This window comes from Oxyura jamaicensis, chromosome 2 (genome assembly GCF_011077185.1).
Source record: "Oxyura jamaicensis isolate SHBP4307 breed ruddy duck chromosome 2, BPBGC_Ojam_1.0, whole genome shotgun sequence".
Lineage (NCBI taxonomy): Eukaryota > Metazoa > Chordata > Aves > Anseriformes > Anatidae > Oxyura > Oxyura jamaicensis.
The window spans coordinates 108,096,647-108,121,558 of record NC_048894.1 but is presented as its reverse complement, the minus strand read 5'-3'; the positions used below and the strand labels follow the sequence as shown (position 1 = coordinate 108,121,558).

At 38.0% G+C, this 24,912-nt stretch overlaps 1 protein-coding gene across 11 annotated transcripts in view; it reads right to left on the bottom strand.

The window, feature by feature from the left end:
• The window catches only part of PTPRM (protein tyrosine phosphatase receptor type M), a 480,584-nt gene that overhangs the window by 274,966 nt on the left and 180,706 nt on the right, over positions 1 to 24,912 (bottom strand). For all 11 annotated transcript variants that reach the window (XM_035316805.1, XM_035316797.1, XM_035316798.1 and 8 more), the window contains exons 6-7: positions 16,000 to 16,174; positions 6,045 to 6,338 (exon numbers count right to left, since the gene is read on the bottom strand). In XM_035316805.1, coding sequence (XP_035172696.1) covers positions 6,045 to 6,338; positions 16,000 to 16,174 — 469 coding nt within the window. The remainder of the gene's footprint in view (positions 1 to 6,044; positions 6,339 to 15,999; positions 16,175 to 24,912) is intronic.

Sequence of the window (24,912 nt, the reverse complement as noted above, 5' to 3'; positions counted from 1 at the left end):
ATCTTCTGCAACTGCAAAAAACTCATTCACCTCCTATACTGCAGAAAATTAAATACTAGTTTTCACCTTTATAAGCAAATGAACCTTAGATGGGAATCATTTTTATATCAGAAAGGCATAAGGAGAAAGGATGATACAGTAGCTATTTTCAAATTTCTGATTGATATTCAAATTGTAATTTACTTTTGCAATGAGAACAACAGATGAAGTAGAAGTTTAATGTGGAACTTGTGATAAATCAACACAACTTCCTACTAAAGCTTATTATAGCAACAAGATCAGGATGGTGACATTAGAAATACTGGAACTTTTCCATGGCTGGAAAAGTTTTTTCTGCCTGGAAAAGCCTTTTTTCTAACTGGAAAAGTTTTTGCTACCCAGAAAACAAAATAGCAAGTTATCTGCTACCCTTTTCCTCAGGGTTCAGGTGCCTGTGATTTCAGGTTGAGCTCTGATACAACACAGCTCTACAACCTTGGTTCATACTTAAAAGGAAAGTGCTAAGTGCTGTAGAAAAGTACTTGCAGTATGACTTCCAGTTGAATTCTCTCATGATCACAAAACTAAACAATGTTAAGACTTCCTTACATGCCAGAGGAAAAAAAAAAAAAAAAAAAAAAGGAAAAAAAAACCTTAACTTGTTCACAGGCAGTCCCTCAAGGTATAGGAATAAGAAGGAAGGATTTAATTTGCAATGACACAAAGATCCTTCCTCTTTTCTTGAGACAAAAAGGTCAAAATTCAAAGAAGCCAGCAAAAACTGTGAAAGGCAGCCCCCATTTCAACCTTGTGAAACTTTTTAGGAAGGAACTTCTCTTTCCTAACTGATGTTCAACAGGGAAGGGCACGGAAATAAGCAGTAAGTACCACTGAGATTCAGGGCATGGACGCTGTCAAAGGGAGAGACTAACTACAAAACTAATGACAAAAGATGATGGGAATGAGATATGAGGGTGGAGAATGGGGAAGACCATCTGTTAAAATGATTGAGTACAAAGAATCTGATACATTAGGGCCTGAGGACTGTCCGTCTTGTAGATGGATGACAAGTGCTTCCTGGCACGTGTAAGGAGAAATGCGGTGACATGGAGTACTAGCAGCTGAACCTGTGCATGCAGGAGCTTGCTGACTTGGGTCAAGTCACCAGCCTGTACAGCCTGCACATTTCAGCCTTTTTGTCTGTTTCAACCTGATGCGAAGTAGTGTATAAATTGTACAGGCTCCCTGAAATAAAGGCTGGAGGGAGATTGGAGTTTTACACTTTGGCTGTGGATCAAGCTACAGCTTTCAACAGAGTGAACCTATGTTTTCTATGCAAATACTGTATTTTCCATACATTTTATTAACTGGCTATAGACCCTATATACTTTTAAGTCCTGTCCCCCTTTTAGCAATGAAAGGGAGAAACAGGGAACTTAGTTAACATTCCCAGGGAAAAACAGGGTCTGGTCCACGTCTGATCATTTTCAGGGCCTGGTACCAGGATATGAGCTCTTATTTGATCAGAGGAATGATAAGGCTCATTCCATCAGTGAACATTTTGGCACATGTTTCACTGTGCCAGTGGTTATCAGTGGGTAGTGAAAAAGTAGGGGAGTAATTCTGGCATCTTGAAAAACCACCTCCTAGATCCAAAGCAGTGGGGAGAAGAAAAAAGATTAAAAAGAATAATCTTCAGAAGTAGGCATGTAAAGAGTTCCTCTGCTCTTTTCTTCCAGATGTAACAAGTCTTCTAGGAGTAACAGACAGTTTGCAACTAACCTGCAGCAGTGATACAAGAGCTCAATACACCTGGGAGTAACAGCTTTCCTCCTGACAAGCTCAGGTGAAGGGGCAGAAGGGACAGCAAGAAGAACAACTTTAATTAAAATATTCCTGTTGCTTCCTTGTATATATTGAGCATGTCTGAATTCTCTGCCTGGAAAATCATTGGTTACATTGGCAGAAATTGTTTTTGCAAATACAGGGCAATAATTGTATCTTAACACAGGGAAGCAGAATTCTAACTGTTAAAAATAACTTTGGAATAGTCCATCATATTTTTTTTTTTTTTTGTGGAAGTCTTTTTTTTTTATTTTAATCATTTTCTTAAATCTCACCAGAGTTTTCTAGTTCAGTTTTCACTGGGTGTTGTCTCACCTTCAAAGTGCAGGGACACATAGCGGGTGAGGATTTTTATCGTACAGTGCGTGTCTAAGACGAAACTTGTTGCAAAGCACAGAAATAAATAATTCTATCCACAGAAATGTTGATATGGAAAAGAAAACTATAAAACACGTTCTTTCCTATTAATCTTTAAACTAGCCTACTCAGGTTTTATTACGGATAATTCCGCTGGTTTGGGGTCAGATTTAGAGATTTGGTTCTGGATTTTTTTCAGGCACCAGAGGATTCACAATCTTCCATGGCAAGGGCTAGGGTTGGTTGGCTGGTTTGTTTTGTTTGATGACCATTGACTTTCAGATCCATGAACTTATTATATCCCATGTTGCAGAGCAGCTGTTGGTTCTGTGCTTAGGTATAAGATGATTTCTTTGGTTCAAATATTTGTGCAGCTATTTAGCTGCAAGCAATGGCTGGATAGAGTGTGGGTGAGCACAGTCTCTATAGCAGTGGTGGGCGCTGTGAGCCTGACACCAAGCTAGCAATCTTATTCCTCAGATAATGCTGTCCGAACTGTGATGAACTCTAACTGGGGCTACTATTTTGAAATTATCATTTTACAAATATGCAGAGTGAAAATGTATATGAGAGTAATCTGAGATATACTGTGTAACTGAAATGTTCTGTCATATATCTCCTGATAATTTTTTTTCCTTTCCCCTCTTCCCATCTCTCCCCACACATCCCTACCGTTTTTTAAAGTGTTTTTATAATAGCATCACTCTTCTAAGTTTGTAACACCATATGACACAACTGTGGGAAGAAGGAGCTTTGAACACAGCAACTGGTGATTCAAATTCCAGACAAACAAGAGAGGTCTTGGTTTCAGACCTTGAATCTAGTGGGGAAAAAAAGCAACAACTTTTTTTGTAAGTCTGATTCAAATGTGGTTTACAATTGCTAAAAATCCATTAGCCTCCTCTTTTTCAAACCTGCACTCCACATTCTAGGTTAAATCTAAACCAGATCTGAACGTAATTCCTCAGCCTTCCCCAACATTACACTGAAAAAGCACTTACATTTATATTACATTTCATCAGAAGGAAGGAAAGCACTTCAGAAAGAACGTAACTACTCCACTGAGGATGATGCAGCCAAGTCTACAGAGATGATTTTTCTTCATTTTCTTTGCATTCTAATTATAGATGCTTTTATTTACTAAAGTTACAGATAGGACTTGTCTAGTACAAGCTTGCATAATCTCATTCTGCTAAAATGAAAAGATATTTCAAATGCTTTGGAGAACTGTTAAGATTATTGAATGCCTAGCATATTGCTTGGAGTCTCAGAGTGGTTCACTAGACCCCTAGGGAACAGGCAAGCAGCATACAATTATCACAGTAATTAAAAAGGTGCAATGACTCTTCTCTTAAAGACTCCTGTTTTATTAATTCTATGGTATGCTTTGGAGACTGGCATTATTTTACTCCTACCCAGCTTAATTATACCGTCATTAGTTTATCAGCATCTCTCTTTAACCCCTCGGGCCAGTTATTAGCATGTCACTTGCTAACAGTTAACCAATAACCACTACACCTTCAAAGCAGTATCTTCTGCTATAAAAAAGGCAATTTGTAGAGACAGATTTAATATCATCATTCAATTTAAATTTTTCAGTCAGACATCCCTTTCTGCTTTTAATTTGAGAAGGTTACTGTTTAGCTTAATGAAAACACAAATAATGCTGATGTATTACAAGACTTTACCAGGTAATAAAATACTTCCAGTATGTTGTGTTTTACGAGATCAAATGCATGTTTTAATACTCAACAGTACGTACCACTGAAACGACTAGAAAGCATATGATGTTCTTAAATACAACTAACATTCTGTATTTCTTTCTCTGTACTGGGTCTCACTGGGACAGAGTTAGTTTTCTTGCCCAGGTTTCCTACTTCTCCCACCCCTCCCCTGCAGTGAGTAGACAAGAGTTTGGGAGGGGACACATTTGGGACAGCTGATCCAAATTGGAAAGGGATATCCCATACTTTACGATGCCATGGTCAGCAATAAAAGCTCAAGGAAAGGAGGAGGAAGGGGGGATGTTCACGATTATGACATTTCCCAAGTAACCATTTAGTGTGCTGAGGCCCTGCTTCCACTATGTAGCTAAAAATCTGCCTGCTGATGTGAAATAGTGAACAAATTCCTTATTTGCTTTGCTTGCACACAGAGCTTTTGATTTGCCTGTCAAACTACTTTTATGTCAATCTCACTTACCTTTATCTTATCCCTGTCCCCAAACAGAGGTGTCTGAGTGAGTGGCTGTGTGGGTACTTGGCTGGCTGGTATCAATCCACCACGGTCTCTAACCCTTCAGTGCAAACATGGTCACTTGCACAGAACCTGATGTTACATTACCTCATTGGATAAGCACATAACCAAACTATGAGAAAAACTGGTTTAATTTTAAAATGCTTGAAGTACTTCTGTACTAAATATATACATACCTTGTCTAGACAGATAATTTTATGTTATTATGAAAGCCATAGTGACCTAGAAACACTCCTGAAGGGAATTCTAATTAATTTTTATGCCCCAGTTTTGACTAAACTGTTGTTTTCTTAGTCTAATGAAGAAAACCTTACAAATATTAAATAGTCCTCTATTGTGTACTGCCATTTAGTATTTTTCATTAAATACTTGTTTCCAACAATGTGAGGAAGAAAAAAAAAATCATGTAGTTACGACTTATATAAGCTTGCATCTTCAAAACATAACACTGATTCTGACAGCAACCATTTTTTACTCTGTATTTGGCATCACACCAATTCATTCAACTGAATGCCACTCAGCCACTGGTAGATGGCCAAGTGACTTTATGAAAAGTAACTTTACTGGCATATGCAATGGAAATACATCATTATTTCTGCTGAAATATATATTTTTTCCTGGTACTGTTAAAAAGACAAACAACATCAATCAGTTCTTTAAAATATTAGGATCAATAAGCAAATGCCATTTGCTTAGTCACATTTCTTCTAGGTACACTTCTGACTATCTTCTACCAGCTCTACAGCAGCAGAAAGAAGATTCAAAATATTGGGGGAAAACACTAATGACAAAAAAAATAAAATAAATAATAAATAAATCCAGGTCACAATATACTCTATTATTTTTTGAGCTGCTGAATCCCAAATTAATATCCCTGCCACTCTTCCTGAAGATTACTGTGCAATTGTTTTTTGTATAATAGGTCTTCTTTGTGTCTTTTTTACAGTCAGAGGTCAGCACTATTAATTATAGCATCCAAAATAGGAGCCAAGACTGCTATACAACATGACAAATCACACTATCTCATTTAATGAAAAGACATGCTGTCAGTCACTCCAGAAAGCAGTCCTCAGCTAAGCCTTATCTGCTAATTGAGACATAACAATGACTACATTTGCTGTTACACAGGATCTTTTTCCACTTTACCTACAAGTGCAATATACCTGACACTAAAAAAAGGAAAAGTAAACTTTATCCAAACCAAACAAAATTATTCCCAATCTTGGAACAGCAGCCAAAAAAAGAAGGAAAAAAAAAAAAAAAAAAAAAAAAAAAAAAAGAGAGAGGAACTGATAACTGATCTGACATCCCAAACATACACTAACAAGAGCAGGGTGTATGAAACGGAGAGTGTTCAGGGGAATACAGCACACCTGAAAGCAAAAGCCACTCATCTATACAGCACGTTACGCTGACCACATTAAGGCATGAACAGCTATGGTTTAAATCATACTGGCAAATGCTGAGATGTTATACTTAAAGGCATTCAGTCTTAACTCCTAAAGCCTGCTGGCTGAAGGTAGATAGTAAAAACTGCTTATAAAATAACTTACATTTTCAACCCTAGAAATATGCTCGCAACATTTCCAATCGCTTTGAGTACTCACCAGCACATTTTGTTCTTGTTTTGAGAGCGGGGCCAGGAGATCCGGTTCCTCCTTCACCTGGTCTTGTAAGTAACACGCTGATCTCATATTCTGTGTCGGGATCCAGGTGCCCAATCTTATAGCTTGTGGAGTCCACGGGTTGTATGTCATACCAGCTTCCACTTGAAGTTCGATACTCGACTTCCCTTTGAATAATGGGTCCATCTCCATTGATGGAATTGGCGTTCAACTGTATCCACAAGTACGTCGCACCAACTGAGGACAGCTGAGGTGGAGCAATGGGAACTGGTGGCTCTGAGGCACAGTAAGTTACAAAAAGCAGCAATGATTATACAGGTATTTTTCTGCTTCTAAAATATTCAAACAAACAATGGATTTCATGCTATATTAGAGCTGAAGTCAGCATAAAAATACAGATATGAAGAAATTATCACTACAGATTATTTAAAAAAAAATGCAATATGCAACATCTTCTGTTTAAGCACCTAGTGATTTTAACCTGAAGTTTGTGTTCTGTGCAGAGTAACTTCAAACTGCGTGTAACTAGAGTTTTCCTATTCACTTGATATTAAATGGCATCTTTTAACTTCCAATTTAAAATGAAAGCTAATCTCAGGTTTTCTTATCAAAATACAGTTCTTCCTGGGTGTAAATATATAGTCTACTCAAAATTAACATTTAATTAATAACAATTTAATTAATAACAATTAATTTTAAAAAGTTAAAATGGATACTTCTGTCTATTCTTAGACATAGAACAGTAACTTCTGCCTGAAAATAAAAAAATATTTTTTCTTCTCATGGACTGCAATATTCAGCCTTCAGATTTCTGTATGAGCCAAATAAACATAGTATTTTTCAAAGTCCTATATCCTGGTTAATCAGAAAGAGCTTCTAGAAAAGAGCTGGGGGAATTCTTGAGTCTTTATTATGAGCCTGTCTATTTCTTGTAATAGCTTATTTTCACTAACATCCAGAGGTATCCTGTTGCGCTAAGAGAGCATTTATGTGATCTCGAGTTTGCATTCTAAAGATATTAAAAGTGAGCAAGATTTTAAAACTACTTTTTTATTTATTAAGCAATGGACATGTAATTTTGAGTTGGACTGCATAAATAATTTGCAGACATCATCTCTCTTTTTAAAGCTAAATAACACGTTCATTTTTTTACCTACTGATTAACCACAGAATTACTCTGCTGTTTCAAGCATCATATCTGCATAAAATTTGCCTTCCCATTGGTTAAATATATTCAAGTAGAACGAAACCATGCTGTTGTAATAAGGCACTGTTTGATCCAATATTCTTAACATATCTATCAGCAAACACTGCCACCTTCTTAAGACTGCACAGAATACTTAATGAAAGTAGAACATCTGTCTTCCCTAAGCTGTAGATTCATATTTATCCTCTCTTGCTAACCATTCCCCCAAGTGTTGAGATATAGGTAGTCAAACAGAAAAGAAGCTGAATTCATATATTTCATTATTTTCCCAAGGACTTCAAAGTCAGACTTAAAGGAAAGAGAATGAGGCATAGGGGGAGAAAGGAACTCTAGAAATAAGTATTAATATTTCCTGAGAAATAGCAGAATCGCTATTTTAACAAACATGTAATTATCCTACATATGCTACCTGCTTTTTCTTTTTTCCTCGCTTACAGGAAGAGCACTCAACTCACAGAGCACTAAGCATACTGAAGATCACCTATGATCCTCACATAGCAGTGGTGTTTCTAATTAGCACCGTTCCTTTTTACATAAATTTTAAACTATGCAATCTGCCAGCAATTGCTGAAACCAAAATCACAAATACAGGCCTCCACACTATGTATTTTCATCTTCATAAAATTGATTGCCACTGTGAAGAACAAAATACAGTCGGCAACAATCTGATATGTCTCCAAAGATGTCTGCTAGTTGTTGCTAATTGGCATAAAAGTGTGTACAAAAGAGAGGAATATAGTTTGCATTTTCAATTCAGTAGTGAAAACACTGTTTCACATCAGTAGAAATATATGGCAAACTGATGTCATCTCTCGGTTAGGCACATATAGCAGCTTGATTGAAACTAGTGTTCCTGAACTGTATAAACTATGGCTTCATACAGCGTTAGTATGCCTGGAAACAGTTCTGACTTGACTCAAAATGATTTAGCATCAATTTAAATCATTAGGCTGTTTTGTGAACCAAGACGCGAAATGGAACTTTTATAGAGCATCCTAAGGCATTTACTTAGCCATGCTGAAAGAACAGTTAATTACTTTCAAGTTTCAAATGCTACTAAAGGCTGTTGAAGTGCCCTTCAAAATGCGAACTCAGGAGTTAGGTCACTAAGGTTAGTGGTTACACCAATTCATTCCAAGTATTACAAGTACTCAAAATAGACAGTATTTTATTGTCTTTTTATCCCTTGGGGCATATTTTTCATTCCTTTGTGGCCAAGGTGCAAAAGGTTAATTCAAGCTGCATGATTTCAGCAAAGCCAGCGGATGCTGCAGTTTAATACTGGAAGTGTAGTTTAATAGTAAAAGTAATGTTCTTATTGGAGATCAAGGTTACGCAGAATGAACCTTTCATTATAAAGAGGATGCTCATTATTAAGTTACTGGTTAAAAACACGAGTCCAGGAGTTAAGCATACAAAAGGTGCATCAGCAAATATAATGAGCTTATTCCATGATTCATATAATAAAGCTGTTTTTCTGGCTTATTCACTTTTTCTTCCTTTAGTCAGAATTAGTGGGTTTGTTTCTTTTTTTGTCTATTTTTCTTCTTTTTTTTTTTTTTTTTTTCTGAGAAATTTGAATCACTTCATCAGGTAAGTACCGCACTGCAGCACCACCCTCTTTCACTAAAAGCAGTTTTAACATGGACACTGAGATAATCTCAAATGCCATTGGAAAATCTTTTCCTGTTTTATATGAATAGTTCAATAGATCTGTGACTCTACAGCCAAGTACTTTCAGGGAAGGAATTTCAAGTGATTGCAGAAACAAGGTTGTAGCAGTGGCACTTTAGGAAGACGGTTTAAAGAGTTCTTCCTTGCAGATCACTTTGGAAACAGAAGTAAAAAGAGCTATTTAGTACTGTTCAACCTTTTAGATAGGCTTTTAAATGGAATGTTAACTCAAAAAATAAAAAAGGAAGTTTATTCATAAATTCACATTTAATGCTTTTTAGACAGACAGGTGACCTCCTCTTGAATTCTGTGATCAACGGCAATGGGCAAAATCCCTCGTGGAAAGAAAATACTGCCTGCCTTGCCAAGGCAGACGTTTAACTCCAATGACTGCAGATGACAGAAGGTTTTAGGCAGATGCTCTGATGTCACCCTATGTTAACTTGACCAGTTACAGTAAACGTGAAAAAGACAAAGCCTCATGGTAAGGAGCAGCCCTTCTCTTACGCAGAAGATAAATACAAATGTAGCCATACACACACATAAACTTTTTATTCTTAGGCACTTTTACATTAATTGCTAACATCATTGAGACAGCAACTTCTTTACTTTGCTTTGCTTTGTGCTTTAAATTATAGAGATTTCCCAAACATTTTCTGTAAGATCCTAACAACTTTATGTTTTGCAGTTCTTTTAAAATTTTAATAGGGAGGGAAAGATATCCACACAGAGATGCCAGTGAAGGTAATGTAAATCTTTGAGATTTAACTGATTTATAAAAAAAGCAAAAACAGACATTTCTTGTCTGGCACAAAACAGCTCACTTGAAAAAAAAATGAAAATTTCTACTCTAAGAGTAGCAATAACATTTATTATTATTATTATTTTATTGAAGAAAAAGGGAGAGTAGAGCCATGCTACATTTGTAGGGAAAAGGGAAGAAATATTTATTCTGTAAGCTAATTTTAATTAAACAGTGACTGTTAAAGAATGTCATGATAATACCGTTCAGCACATCATGAATACATGAAATGGTAAAAATACGGTATCAATCATCTCTGATGCTATGTCCACAATAATAACTTCTTGCATAATTATTAGAATTATTATTAAACTAGTCATTATTATTTTGTATTCTTGAAATCAACTAAACAGCTTTGTATCTACAACTATATATAACTACATAACTACGTATCTTGCTATGTTCATCTATATACATAGTTGTGCTCATCTCCAGACCAAGCTCACTATTCTGGTCCTATGGAAAGCAAGTGTACTTTGCAGGTACGATCTAATCAGTTGGGCATTAGCAGATACCCTGCTAAACCCTGGATTATTGTTAGCAGTATCCATCCTTAACTAGGCACAAACTGCTCCCTTCCCCAGACGTGAATCCTCCCAAACCCAGTCGCTGACATGTCCACTCCCAAGTCACCAGCTCTCTGCTTTAAGCCAGGGGCATCTACGTCTGTGCTGCTCTCACTCCAAGCTCATTTGCCTACCTGAGCAGTCTGAACCTGTCCATCCTTCCTGTTCTCACCCTTGCTCATTTTTTGTTTTCTCTCCACACCCCAGTCACCATCCCCACATTCCAAATATCTCTGAATTCCCATCCAGGTTTTGTTACTTGTTGACCCAGGCTGTATCTAAAAGCTTGATCTGCTCCTGTTCTTCCAGCCAAGCTTCTCCTTAACACTTGCTGTCCCCTCCTGCAGGTCCATGGCCTTGCCAGACAGTTCCCTTCACTGCCCCGTCTTGACTCTCACCCCTATGCATACATATATGCCTGCATGCACATATGTAAATCTTTGTGCATATATACATATGGATGGACAGATGTTTCTCTTCTGCCCTTGGTTTTCTTTCTCTCTTCCTAGATTTTAGTGCTCATGTAGCCTTAATTTTCACCTACCTCCCCTCTAACTTGTTGCCAAGTTAGATACTATCAACCAATACTAACAACCCCATCCAAGTGTGCAGCTTCTTGCTCTTGCTCCACTCGCTCTCCACATCATGCATCTCACCGTTATAGCTTCACAGTACAATGGCTCAGAGAGGTGGAGGGCTGCATACTAAAAGCATGGGACTGCTGAGCTCCCAGTTTTGGATTCAAGTGCCTGAGGAGCTCAGCTCAGCACTGACATCTAAACTATGTCTAGAGTTTTGGGGAGAAATCTCCATTTCTCTGTTAAACTCAAAGAAGTCTCTTTTCTATGCATCATAAGGGTGTGTTTTTTTTTATTGTTTGTTTTTCCATATCTTGTAAATTGACTATGCTTGCAAGCAGATTTCTTGACACGTCAGTTACCCTCCTGAAAAATCCTAAGTTCCTGCTTCAAAGCCCGGTGTCTTCAGCACTGTCCTATGGAACATCTGCTAAGATGGCTGAACCGTCTCAGCTGCTTTGACTGGAGGTTTTCTCTAAACTTTCAGGCTGAGACACACGCCCAGTATCAGCCTGAAGTCAGTTTATCAAAATTATGAGCATCCAAAAGCAGAACTTTGTGACAGGCAACTGTAAAGTTGTAATACCAGCACTGTTTGTAAAAAGGCACAGGCAGATTGATGGATCCAAAATGGAAGATGCATTGGCAGAGACAAAGAAAAGAGATATAAACATCCATGTATATTTAATGTAGGAGAACAACTGATACCTCAGACAGGCACTTTGTAATATTTTCTTCCCACGTCTTCGTCTCAAAATGGTTTTGCCCTGCAGAATATATTCTTTGTTCTGGAGGTCCAGAAGAGCTTTAGTTCCATTCCTGGTCTTAAATCTTCCATTTGAAAAGATGCAGACATTTAAGCTGCCAACATTACAGATGGCTACCTCTCTGTGCCCTTGCTTAAAAACCTAACAAAACTCCATTTAACCAAATTGACACCTCGGTTTACCTTGTTTGAACTCAATAAGCAGCCTGAACTCTGTAATAATCTCGTGTCTGCTCAGACAGGTTCATTCTGTTCTCCTGAATCTGATCTGTGTTGGATCTGCCCACTACCAGAGAAATTCAACCAAGGGACTGTATGTAGAAGTCTAATTTACTTCACCAAATACATTTAATCAATTCCACCCTGCTATTTTCCTTTTGCTCAATGTTTGATTACTTTCATGTCACCTATTATAAACAAACTGCTGTTTTGTCTTTTGTTTGGTTGTTTTGTGTTTTTTTGTTGTTCTTTTTTTACATTAAGTGGGTGATCTGACAAGGCCACTTTCATGTCTCCCATTAGATAAAGTGACATTTCAATCCAATTCTCTGACAAACTTAGATGAGGATACTGTGTAGTTTGAACACACGCACAATGACAAGGCACTTGTCTTTTCAGCCTTTCCTATCAGAACAAACACTTGGGTAAAATTGAAAACCTCCCCTCCAGGATTTATTTAAATAGAGCAATCAATACTTTATTTCACCATCCTCTAAAAGACATATAAGGTAACACAAACACATTTTTTTAAAAAAAATCCTTTTTTTTCCTTCATGTTTAGTGCCACGCTAATTGTTCATTGACAGGCTTTTTGCTCATTAACTAGACAATATTCATGTTTACAGTTCTTTAATAAGATAACATGGGATTAACTGCCAGCTTTTTAATTGCTTTTTTTCACCCCCACAGAGATTAAACCTTGTTAGAATCATATCTGTTCAGGTAAAAACAACCAGAAAGGAACACTTGGCCATTTCTTACGTATGTCTCATCCTCAAAAATCAAGATTTAATTCCTATTCCTTTGTGATTTCAGGTTCGGTTTGCAATATATGGTGCTAACGGTCTTTCTGCTGACTTAGAAATTTCTTGTATCTTGTCTTCAGCTTGCACAACATCATGCCACAGCAGCACTGCCAACCTTAAAGAGGTTTTACGTAAGAAAGAAACTGGAAATTACTTAAAGGAAACTTCTGTGTAGTGAAGCTATGCCTGAAGTGTGAAGTAGCATCAATGTTGTACCAAGTTGTAACCCACTCTACTGTAAAGATAGATGTCTTAAGTCTCTACCTAAGATCAAAGATATTTTGAAAAAAAATCCTAACTCCAGCATGGGATTTACTTACTTGCAATTTGATTTACAAGTTCAGTAACCAGAATGAAACAAAGGGCAGTAAGTGTGGCAAATTGACTCTCTTTAACTCCTGTCTTCCTAGCAATGTAGTTCCAGTGAAATTCCACTTAAGTCAGCTTAGTTACACCAGTGTAAATGAGAAGAGAATTAGATTCATTGTTTCCAACAAAGAGAGGGGAGTAATTACACCGCTGTTTCTACGCATACTATCATTAAGCCATCAGTACTTCCCGAGCAGACTAAGCATTACGTGCAATAGGGTTGTACATACATTGCTCATGATTTACTGGTGGTAATGGATGAAAAACCGATATAGCTGATAGATGAATCAATCCATTGCATTTGAATTCTGCTGACTAGCATTGCAGAATAGCTGCTGAAAAAATAGGATATACTCATGGTGTATAATTAAGAAATTGTAAGAAAGCATATTTACTAATTATCCCCTAATGCTGCTATTTCATTACAGTCACCTAAGGTTTTACAGCATAATGTTTAAAATGGGTCTTTTTAGGTCAGAAGGAATGACCTGCAGGTGGTCTCATAAAAGCTCCAATACAGGCAACAGGGATTACCATAATTACTTTGCTACTGTACAAGTAGTTAATGGGATTACACCCTAAGGCTATCCAATTGTTCACAGTGCCCAGTGCAAATTTTCTGAAAGAATCTGGATAAGCACAAATGGTTTAATGATATGCTTCATAATTTCATCTACTACACCACAAAAGGGGCACTAATAAATTAGAACACCCTAAATCAAACAAATTGACAGAACCTAACTACTTTGGCTTTCTGTACCTCCTGTCATTGATGCAGTCAAGCTTCCATCTGCCTCACTCAGACAGCCTCCCTTCTTCCTCTGGTTTCCATTGCTGTAAGATCTGAATGATGCTTTATCATTCCTGTTGGGGCTTTTACTTCACCCTTTCTTTCTCTCTTTCCTAAATTTCCTGAACACTTTCATTTTTGGCCACCCCTTTTCCCCTTTTCTTTCTTTTTCATATTAACTATGAACTAAAAAAAAAAAAAAAAACAAACAAGCAAAACCCCTCTTTTTTTTCCATTATGCCTTATAATTACATATTCATCCCATCCTCTCTATTTGTTTCTTTCTTCATCCGTCCATTCAAACAGATCATCTGATTTCTTTACTAAAATTTGTTTTTTCATGTTTTCTCCATACACTGGTTATTTGCAACCTCCTCCTCCTTCTCTTGTCCTGCTGCTTCTAAAGCACATCCAATGAAAACATACTCTTGCTTTTGGAAAATGGTTCCTTGTTCTTGAAGGCTCTCTTGCGTCTTCTGCTGGTGACCAATTATTCCCCAGTCTAACACATAGCCCAAGCTTCTTCCTCTCCAATCAACTTAAAAAAAAAAAAAAATCCTAAACCCTGCACATCTCACAAACACTGTTCCAAACATTTCACCTTTCCATTATTCCCCCCTCAATTGTTATTTAATTCATAATTCCCTACAGCCTTACTGCTAACCTTCCTGTATCTTTTCTCAATGTGAATTCTATTGTCCTCCTCACTTTGCCTCATTTTCCCCCCCAAAAAATTTTTTTTGCTTTTTTGACTTCTTGGCTTCATTATTTATTTATGCGACTGTGCCTGCTGTCCTTCAAACCCCTCCTTTACTAGTAGTTTTTCATTCACACACTTTCTGTGTTGCTTTCAGACACAAGATCTATGCTGCATTTTCAGATAGAACAGTTATCCCACACCTTGCTTATTGATTATGTGTGTTACCTGAAAAAATCATAATAAATTTGGAAAGAGGATCACATCTTTAAAAAGTCCTGAAAGACCCCACACAGGGTTATAAGTATGCAAAATTATTAAACAGTAAGGAGAAAGCAAAGGGTGATTCCAAGGTCAAGTAATAATAAAGCCCCTTATCTACTGTATGCAAACAGAGCCATGCAAGCTCTTATAACTAGAACTACTGCAGTGTAAGTCATAAGAAATGTTAATTTGTACCTTAAATCAAAAGATAAAACCTAGAGCAGAATTTGGAAAGCAGAGTGGCAAAAATACTACGTAAGAATTAATTTATTACTTGCGTTATTCCTTAACCTGCATGTTTCTTAAATACTCCATCACAATGGGAAGAAAAAAAGTCCTATCTAGTAAAGGACAGCATTTCTAAAATCAGAGAATTCATAACAGACAACTGTGTCCCTCCTAATTCCCAGAGGAAAAATCCTGCGGTAGATTTAGTTCTAGGGCACTTGCTCTCTCCTTGCCAACTTGGATCAAATTGTTTTGGGGAAGAGAAAAAGAGCCTTCAGTCCTTCATCTCAATTTTTGTTTCTTAGGCACAGAACTGACCGGAAAGGGAAAACATGTAACACTGTGGATTCACAACTTAGGTGCTAGAAAATTCATTTTTCTTTGAAAGAACTAGAATAAAACTATGTTCCTCCAAAAGGCTATTATAAAAATAAGAAAAGATCAAAATGCATTTTAAATACAAATAATGTTAGGAAAATGTTTTAGCATAGTTTTCTGTAAGGATGGACATTTTTATATGCATTCCATTCAAAGGTGTTCCCTGCTGTTTTTAAAAATATCCCTTCAGATGTTCAAATATGTGTGTTTTCTCTTACTGTAAAGTTTTCAAATTTTGAAGTAAATACATCTTTAGAATGCAATCTCCACCATGGAGGCAAATAGCTAATATTATATTCATATCCTCCAAAAAGATAAATAAACTCTTCAATACAGAAATACCTTCTGAACAGTGCATCTAGGGGAAGTATCTAAATAAACAATCAACAAGTAACTAGTTAATTAGCCCTGGCTTCTTCTGTCATTCCCTTGCTACAGCTGGATAGATTTTCACAATTTGCATAAACAGAGTATATTTATTAAACATCTTATCAACTTCAACAAATGATGGGTGACGTTTTTAGTGAACTAGCGACTGCAGGTCCTTATTTCATACACTTAGCATGCGAATACTGTTTTTTTCTGTGAAATACCTTTGACTATCAGTTCCGCATAGTTTGATACACCGACCCCTCCTTCTGTCCGAATCATGCAGCGATAGTTGCCAGCATCCCGCTTCGTGGCATTTACCACATTAAAAAGAGCCACAAATCGGCGAACATTGAACACTTTTATATTCTTCAAAGGTGCATCCCTTACGTAAATACCCTGCGCAAAGGAACAGAAATAAAGAACACTGTTAGTCATATTTTCAAAAATACTTAAAAACAAATGTAGTTCTCATAAGGTCCCCGAGAGGGGAGGCCAGGTAAAGGCACAAGTCTGTAGCATTACTTTTACAGATGTTTACACTGTGTGAAACTCTACTGCCTTCCCATGTGAGTTAAAACATGCATCATCAGTGGGCAGCCACTCATCTGGAACAGCTGCTTTCAACTCTTTATAGATTAACTAATAGAAAGATTGAAGAGCAATGTAACATTTACTTGCTTGGCTTACTTTACACAAATATTTAAAGGTTTTGTTTTGTTTTAAAAAAAGAAGCATGAAACCCCAGCATACACCATTTCCGTCTCCTCTTCCCCTCCACATCCACTGTTCAGCATATGCATCTTGCACAGCTTGCACTGAAATTTAAGTTTTCATGTAGGAGCACCTACACATAGGATTAATAGCAACTCAGGTAGAAGAGGCTAGGCACAAATTTACCAAGCGAATGACCAGCAAGGCTGAAGCTGTCTCCATTTCCTCAACACACTACCAGGAACTGGGGATCTTCTACCACAGTGCAAGTTAAACATACCGCACAAGATATACATATAGCACAAGAAAGTGAACTACGTAAGGTCTCAGGAGCACAAGGCTCCTAAATTCCATGCCCCTGGCCTGCTCTCTCATGTGCTCCAGTGCGTGTCTGGAGCAGAAAGAAAGGTACAGAGATGACATCTTGCCATGTCCTCTGATGCAAAGATGAGGGCTGAGAGACTTGGCTTTCAGATCCTCACCAGAACTTACGCTCCATCTGCCCATGAAACAGGGCATGTCCATGACAAATGCCTGAAGAACCTTCAGAAAATCTAATAACCCAATTACTACACCTGATTCAAAATTTTTCATACAAGATATACTTGCAACATTTATTCAAACAAGAAAGGTGCACTTTCCACACAAACGTGCATTGCAACAAACTGAAGACTGCAGACTACCAAAGTATCAGGAGAAACTGTGGAGAACGCCAACCAGCACCTCTCAGAAGATGTTTGCAAGGGTTCCGTCCTATCTAGCTTCCATAAAGCATCAACATAGCTGGTGATTTTTGTTTGTTTGTTTGTTTTGTTTTTAAGGTTATCAAGCAGAATTTAAGACCTATACAGGAAATGCTGACTTCAGTTTGTTATGGATTTCACTTGTCACCATGTTGAAAGCAACCTTAAAATACCAGTTCTAACCAGAGACCTACAAATAACAGCCTCATTAAGTTAAAGTTGCCCATAATCACAGAATCAAGTCAAAGTTAATCATCCTATTAATGCCAAAGAAGCAGCGTAAGTCACAGTAAATACTGATTTTCATTCTCTTAATAACACAGTATGGTAGTGTTATTTCCTCTTAAAAATAAATGTGGGTGATGCATAGCTTATTTAAAAGAGAGAAAAGCTTGTAGGATGCCCAAAGAATGCCTTAAAAATTACTCAATCTGAAATTGTTACTTGAGAATTACTTCAGATAATTGCCAGCTGCTTAGAATTCCCAGAACTTTGGTCTGCAGATACACTGACTTTTTAAACTGACTGAAAATAAGACTTGGAAAGAAGCATTCCCAACCACTGTTGCAAAACTACCAGTTTTACTGGTCTCATTACTGGTATCATTCTAGCAAGAATGATAGGAGATAGCAGGAAGCACGCAGAGCAGGTTAATTACGATTTTGGAGAATGAACATTATTTAAAGCCAACTTTTTTTCCCCTAAAAAGCATGCCCAATTACGCCTAACTATAAGAGCTGCTGAGCAGTCACCGATCACACAACTTTAAAGTGTGTTTCTGCAGTTTTCAGACTTTAAGGACTCAGTGCACAGCCAAGCCCTCTACATACATTACATCCCCCCATGCCAGCTCCTTCCTTTTTTCTAGTTGCAACATCAGGAAGCTCTACATGGGCTATTTCATCTTGCCAAGAAATCGTTAAGTTTTTCTCTGAGGAACAACATACCACCACACCCTGGTTAATTCTAGCACCCTAACTAGCTCAGTGCATTCCAAGAACCTCTCTGCTCTCCAGCTGTGCTGTATGCCTTCAGTGCAGGGCTTGAGGCACTGGCAGAGGCTGCCCAGAGAAGCTGTGGATGCCCCATCCCTGGAGGTGCTCAAGGCCAGGCTGGATGGGGCTTGGAGCAACCTGGTCTGGTGGGAGGTGTCCCTGCCCATGGCAGGGGGCTGGAACTGGGTGGTCTTTAAGGTCCCTTCCAACCCAAGCGGTTCTATGGTTCTCCTGAGTAACAACACAACTGAAGAACTGTGCCAATACTCTAAGAGTTCTTTCAATCTGACAAAGCTACAGGATGCTGTTAAAGGGAGGAAGAGGAGCCAAAAGGAAAGGACTAGGCAATGCCGTGAGGCAGTATAGTTTCTGCCTTAATCTGTAAAAGCCAAGCACATGAAGAGAGGAGGCCAAGGAATAGTGCAATGCATTCACACTCCCTTCTGGCCTGTTGTTCTAAAACAGGTAATCTTAGTTGGATCAAATGATCAACTATATGGCTATGCAACACGTGCTATCAGTTCACACATCAATAACTTTGGCTGAAAAAGAGAGAAGCCTTATCACGTTTCATAGAGACATATCCTTTTGCTCAAATAACAAGCACCATGAGCCTTAAAGAGAACTGAACTTAGCTCTACAGAGGATTCAGGGTTTTTTCACCCCCCACTGAAATCCAGATGTGAAACAAATCATTGTGGTGCCTTCAAAAATCACGAGGAGCTCCAGAATAAAAAGCCTTTATTACTGTTATTAAAACACACCTGTAAAGTATATGTGAGATATTATTATTAACACAGATTATCTTGACTGACTTCTCTTAAACATTACAAACTCACAGAGGCAAAGTGCAGTGTGTCTAATTATATGTTAGAACTCAAACAGTCCTGAAGAAATCACTGGCATGACATTTCCTAGTGGAACTCAAAGGTAATTTTTTTTTCTTTAGTCTCTTTGGGAGAAAAAAAAAATATTTTCAAGGAAAATGTAGTGTTTGGATTAGACAGAGACTAAGAAACATCATTCATTTACTTTTCACAAGGAAAAATACTGCTCAAGAGAGCAAGGCTTCCCTCTCTTTGGGGATGACAGCAAACAAGTAGGAGATCCGCCTAATTGATTTAAGCCTGAGCATAAAACGATAATAAAAGTGATGAAGAAGAGTTCAATTCACAGTCACTAAAGGAGAGCTTAACAAAATAAAAATAAGAGAGGGTTAAAAAACAGTACAAGGCAAAGAACCCATCCAAACCTACAAAGCCCACCTCAACACTTATTTCAGCAGTTGCCAAATGGCTAAAGATGATGTTTAGCCTGAAAAATGCTATTTACCACTTCATACATGAGTACAGAGAGGTTTTTGTTTTAAGTGAACCCGCATGGCCAGCTTCTCACTTTTATTTGTTATTCACATTTCTTCTTTCACTCACTGCGTACTGTCTTCAGGAAGCTGCACAGGTATGGCAGTGGTCACTTATGTGGGACCAATTTCTGGAATTTATAGGAGTATCACAGAACATCTCAGGTTGGAAGGGACCTTAAAGATCACCTGGTTGCAACCCCCCTACCATGGGCAGGGATACCACTCACTAGATCAGGATGCCCAAAGCCCCATCCAGCCTGGCCTTCAACACCTCCAGGGATGGGGCATCCACAGCTTCTTTGGGCAATCTGTGCCAGTGCCTCACCACCCTCTGAGTGAAGAATTTCTTCCCAACCTCTAATCTAAATCTTCCTTCTTTTAGTTTAAATACATTCCCACTTGTCCTGTCATTATCTGACTGAGCAAAAAGTTCTCCATCTTTTTTATAAGCCCTCTTAAAGTATTGAAAGGCCGCAATGAAGTCTCCCTGGTCTCTCAGCCTTTCTTCACAGGAGAGGTGCTCCAGCCCCTTGGTCATCGTTGTGGACCTCCTCTGGACCCTCTCTAACAGCCCCATGTCCTTCGTGTGCTGGGGCCCCAGACCTGGATGCAGCACTCCAGGTGGGGCCTCACAGGGGCAGAGCAGAGGGGGACAGTCACCTCCCTCCACCTGCTGGCCACTCCTCTGGTGGTGCAGCCCAGGACACAGTTGGCCTTCCGGGCTGCAAGCACGCACTGCTGGCTCATGTTGAGCTTTTTGTCCACTAGAATCCCAAGTCCTTCTCTGCAGGGCTGCTCTCAGTAAGTTCTTTTCCCAGTCTGTGCCCAAGTCTGGGATTACCCCGACCAAAGTGCAGCACTTTGCTCTTGGCCTTGCTGAACCTTGTTAGGTTCACAGGGGCCCAATTCTCCAGCCTGTCCAGCTCCCTTTGGACGGCATCCCTTCCTTCTGATGTATCAACTGCACCACTCAGCTTGGCGTCATCTGCAAACTTGCTGAGGGTGCACTTGATCCCATTGTCTGTGTCATTGATAAAAACAATTGGCATTAAACAGCACTGGTCCCAGGACAGACTCCTGAGGGACACCACTTGTCATCGACCTCTACTTGGAGCCACTGACCACCACTCTCTGAGCGCACGGAATGGTCCACCCTTCAAATCCCATCTCTCTCCATTTTGAGAGTACATTGGTGCTCGTGTACATGAAAACATCAACAGTATTCCCCTTTCCACAATTTATGGGTCCATTTAAGCATATTCTGTGATAAACAGCAAGCTCTCAATGTCACAACTGTGAGTAGCTATTTTATTTAGAACAGCTAGAAATAACATATTTGTATCAAACGAGCACTCCTTTATTGAGCCTATTAGCAGAACCTCTACAACTTTTTTACAAAGTATTAGTTTTAGCAGCATTAACAAAAATAAATTCTTAAAACTCACTAATGTGAAATTCTGAAGTCCCATAAATGAGATCACTTACAATCTATTGCTTTTCTAATTACAGTAATTAAAAATTTTATCTCAGTTCTTTTAAGATAGATGCTGAAATTTACCAATAGGTCTTGCAAACTAACAGTCTTTATGTGGAAGTCTTCACAAATACATCATATCTTATTGAAAATTAAACAAAAAAAAAATGACAGGTCTGTAATTTTCTAATCCTGCTGCAGAAAATGGTATAAAATTCACGATTTACAATGAAACATTATGGCATTATATATTAAAACCCGTTAAGAAAAGTTCCTTTACAGAATCCTCCTAGTTTGTTATCGTTGTTTTTAAATCTAGTTCACCAAGATAAATACATGTCTTTTTACTTTGCTTGGTAGCTCTGCTTTGCCATGTGAAAGATGGAGGCTTTACTACAGATTAAGCCTGCTAGCTCTTTCTGCCACTGGGACTTAGAGAACTGTGTGAACAGGACACTTCATTCTTTGGAAAGAGGAATCTGCCTTAATCATTTAATGCTAGACCTGCTTGGAGTACAAAGGCTATGTCCCCAAGGCGTAAAGCTATGTAGCTTTCTTAGTGCAGAATAATTTTGACCACAAAAAGATTGCAAGGTGCTTAGATCCGAAAGTGAAAACAACATATTCTGCTGGCTGCTGAGAAACCCCCATGTTTTCAAATGCTCAGAGAACACTTCCCCCCCCCCCCCCAAAAAAAATACCACCAACAAAACAAAACAACAACAAAAACCCATATTCGCTATTTAAGCAAAATAATGAATATATTTAACTGGTAAGTCACTGGCAAGAATACATTTTTTATTACGCAACATGTTACTTAATATATATGGGTATAAAAAAGATATATCTTAATTTAACACCTCAGGATATACACAGCTTGAAAATCCATAGCCCTTGTACCACCATAAATGCACACAGCTTAAAGCAGAGACAGCTTAAAGCACCTTAAATATTCACATTATTTTTTCCATCTTAGCCAAGCTAGAGTGAAAAGAAATAGGTTGATGGTTATTTAAATTAGACTCACAGTCCCTTTTAGGCAATGAACCAACTCTAAGTCTCCTAAATGAACAGCAATTTAGAAGCAACAAGATATATATTAAACCTTTCAGAAATAGTTTTAACAAAAATGCAGCAGTAATTCAAAGCGGTTGAAGTTCTGGGATGTTATATCCCGCACTACCTCTGAATTAATCATTCTCAAGGCATTTTTCAGCAATTTTGCCAGAAGGGACTTAAAAGGAAACACCGGTCAGTCACCCTCCGTCCATGCAGGTAGATTAAGCAGCTTTTCATACATTCATTAGAAGAAAGGGCTTGCGTTATCCCACTTTCAGATATGCACATTTGTAAAATCCTGATTAGAGTCGTACCGGTGGGATCTCAAATAACATCAGCAATGCCAGAAGTAATTTTGTTTAAAATATTTATAACATCTAAATCAAATAGTAATTAATACCTCAACAAAATTGCTTCACAGAGTTGATATTTTTTCATTCTAATAATTTAGATAGCTGGCTCTACTTCTGAATTTCCAGAATTGCTTTCATAACCAAGACAACTGCTTGTCAATGTAGATTAGAACCACCACAGATCCTGTGATTATCCTGCATTTATTCCATCTGTGTAAGTTAACAAGTGTATTTCATTCAAGTAATGAGGCCATGCTGGAAAAAAGATTATTATTGTCCTGTTTGGAATTACTCTACTATGAGCTAGAATTGCACTCCGCATGTAACTAACGGGCATTCAGGCAAAATGTTATTATTTTACTGTTTGGGAAAGATTTCCTATTGCAATATTTTAATGTTTGCTAACTGATCCTTTTCTTCAAATGATACAGCTCTCCATAAATCTCTACTTCTTATGACTAAATCTAAATGCTTGTTGGAGCTGCCAGGTAATAATTGTAAAATATACACAAGTTGCAGATCAAGTAGTCACAATATCAAATATTAAGCAATGACATCTATTTGAAGATACAATTAAACATACAGAAAGTAAAAAAAAGACATTATTGCATTTTCTGGAGCCACTAAACTCAATGTAATTTAACAAAAGTAGTTACTCAGTACTTACATATTGAAATTGTTTTGTGTCATTGTGACAGCAGCAAAACTACATAGAGATTTTCAAAGAAAAAAGAAAAAAAATCTCTTTTCCTTTTTTTTTTTTTACATGAATTTCCAGATTGAGAAGTGTTAACATTCTCTAACAATTTTGCAGTGCTCACAAATATGTAAAAATTCCAAACTTTCTCTAACTGCACACAACAGAATACAAAACCGCTTGTACAGAATTATGTTCTCAGAAACATCTGGAGAAAACAGAGCACTAGGAAATCTCTCTCTAAAGGAAAGGTTTATATTTCACAAAGAAATTATGGCAACAATCCATGTATCTGCTAAGCATTTTGCTGAACCCACAGACCTATTTATAAAGTCATTTAATCTTACTCCTTATCTTAATTCTTTGAAATATAGAACACTAAGCACTTCTCATCATAGTTTTATTTGTATTAAAAATTCCAAGAGTTAGGATGAGCACCTTGCTGAAGAATAAAGAGAATATGTAAATGATTTTAAATACTCTGGCTTTGAGATTTGCAGATGCCAGGCATATGGATGGTGCAGAGTGATTAGGAGAAAATGATGAAGAAAAGATCATTAGCATAATTTTCATTCAAATGTACAATGGAAAGTGATATGGGCATTTGTTTGCCTTTTCTATCCAAGCACGTAACAGGACAGGTGAAAAAACATTGTGCTTGTGCCCAGTGCCAGGCGCATGAAGAAAGTCGAACATGCAAGTTCTGGGGACAACCTCAAGTCTAAATTTTAAAAACTTGAAGTTTTAAATGAGCAGAGTAACAGGCAAAACTAAATGATGAGTCTTACAGAGTAGCCAAAAAATAAACACAAATATCATGATGAGAAACTGCCCTGTTCAGGCTGGGACAGACGCCTCCTGAACTGACTGGTCGGAGTGGGAGGAATGAACGGCGAGAAGAAACACACACTGATGCCTAAAGAAAGCTAAAGTAAAGCGCTCCCCAGTGTAATTTGCAAACAAAGACAGTCATAGCAGTAATAATCAGTAATAAGCAACGTACATGTTGGTTCATGTAGCAGAGAAGCTAAGTGGAGGGGTCTAGCTGGGGGTGTTTCAGTCTTAATTACCGCATTGGTCACATAGTTCGACAACTCCCACCCCCAACCCAACCTCCCCCAGTGCTCTGCATCCTTCCTATCATCTTCCCTTTGGGTTTAATTTAATTTAGCCTTTACTTCAGTTCTCTTTGCCTCAAACAGCTTAAACAGCCCTTGGTCTTAAAAAAGAAGGCTCCATTCAACTCCAATTTGAACACTATGCCTCCCAGCAGTAAGTTTGTACATTTTAACTACAGTATTCATTGTAAAGGTCACTGTTTCTTTCTCCCAAAGGTCCAAGAGCAGAGCACGGAAAGCTTATTGAATTTACTTCATCAATTGCCTAACTTGTACGTGTCCCGAAGTGATTCTGCTGCTGCTGAGCTGTTCTCCCTATCAAGGCAGTCTTCAGGGCCCAGAAACAGGCATACCTAACACGCTGTTGAAACGCAAGTTGAATTTAACCACCCCCTGGTGGCACAGGTCAACTGCTTCATTATCTCAAGTCTGCCAATCACCATTTACTATATTATTTAACACTCCAGAATAACTGGAAGATTAACACATCACACTGAGGCTCTTGAAAAAAGAACAATACCTTGGTCACTTCATTTTCAAATTCAGATGAGAACAGCAACAAGGGTAGGCTGCTGAAGGCAATCCCGGAACAACTTTTCTTAGGGGTCACTTCATCAAATG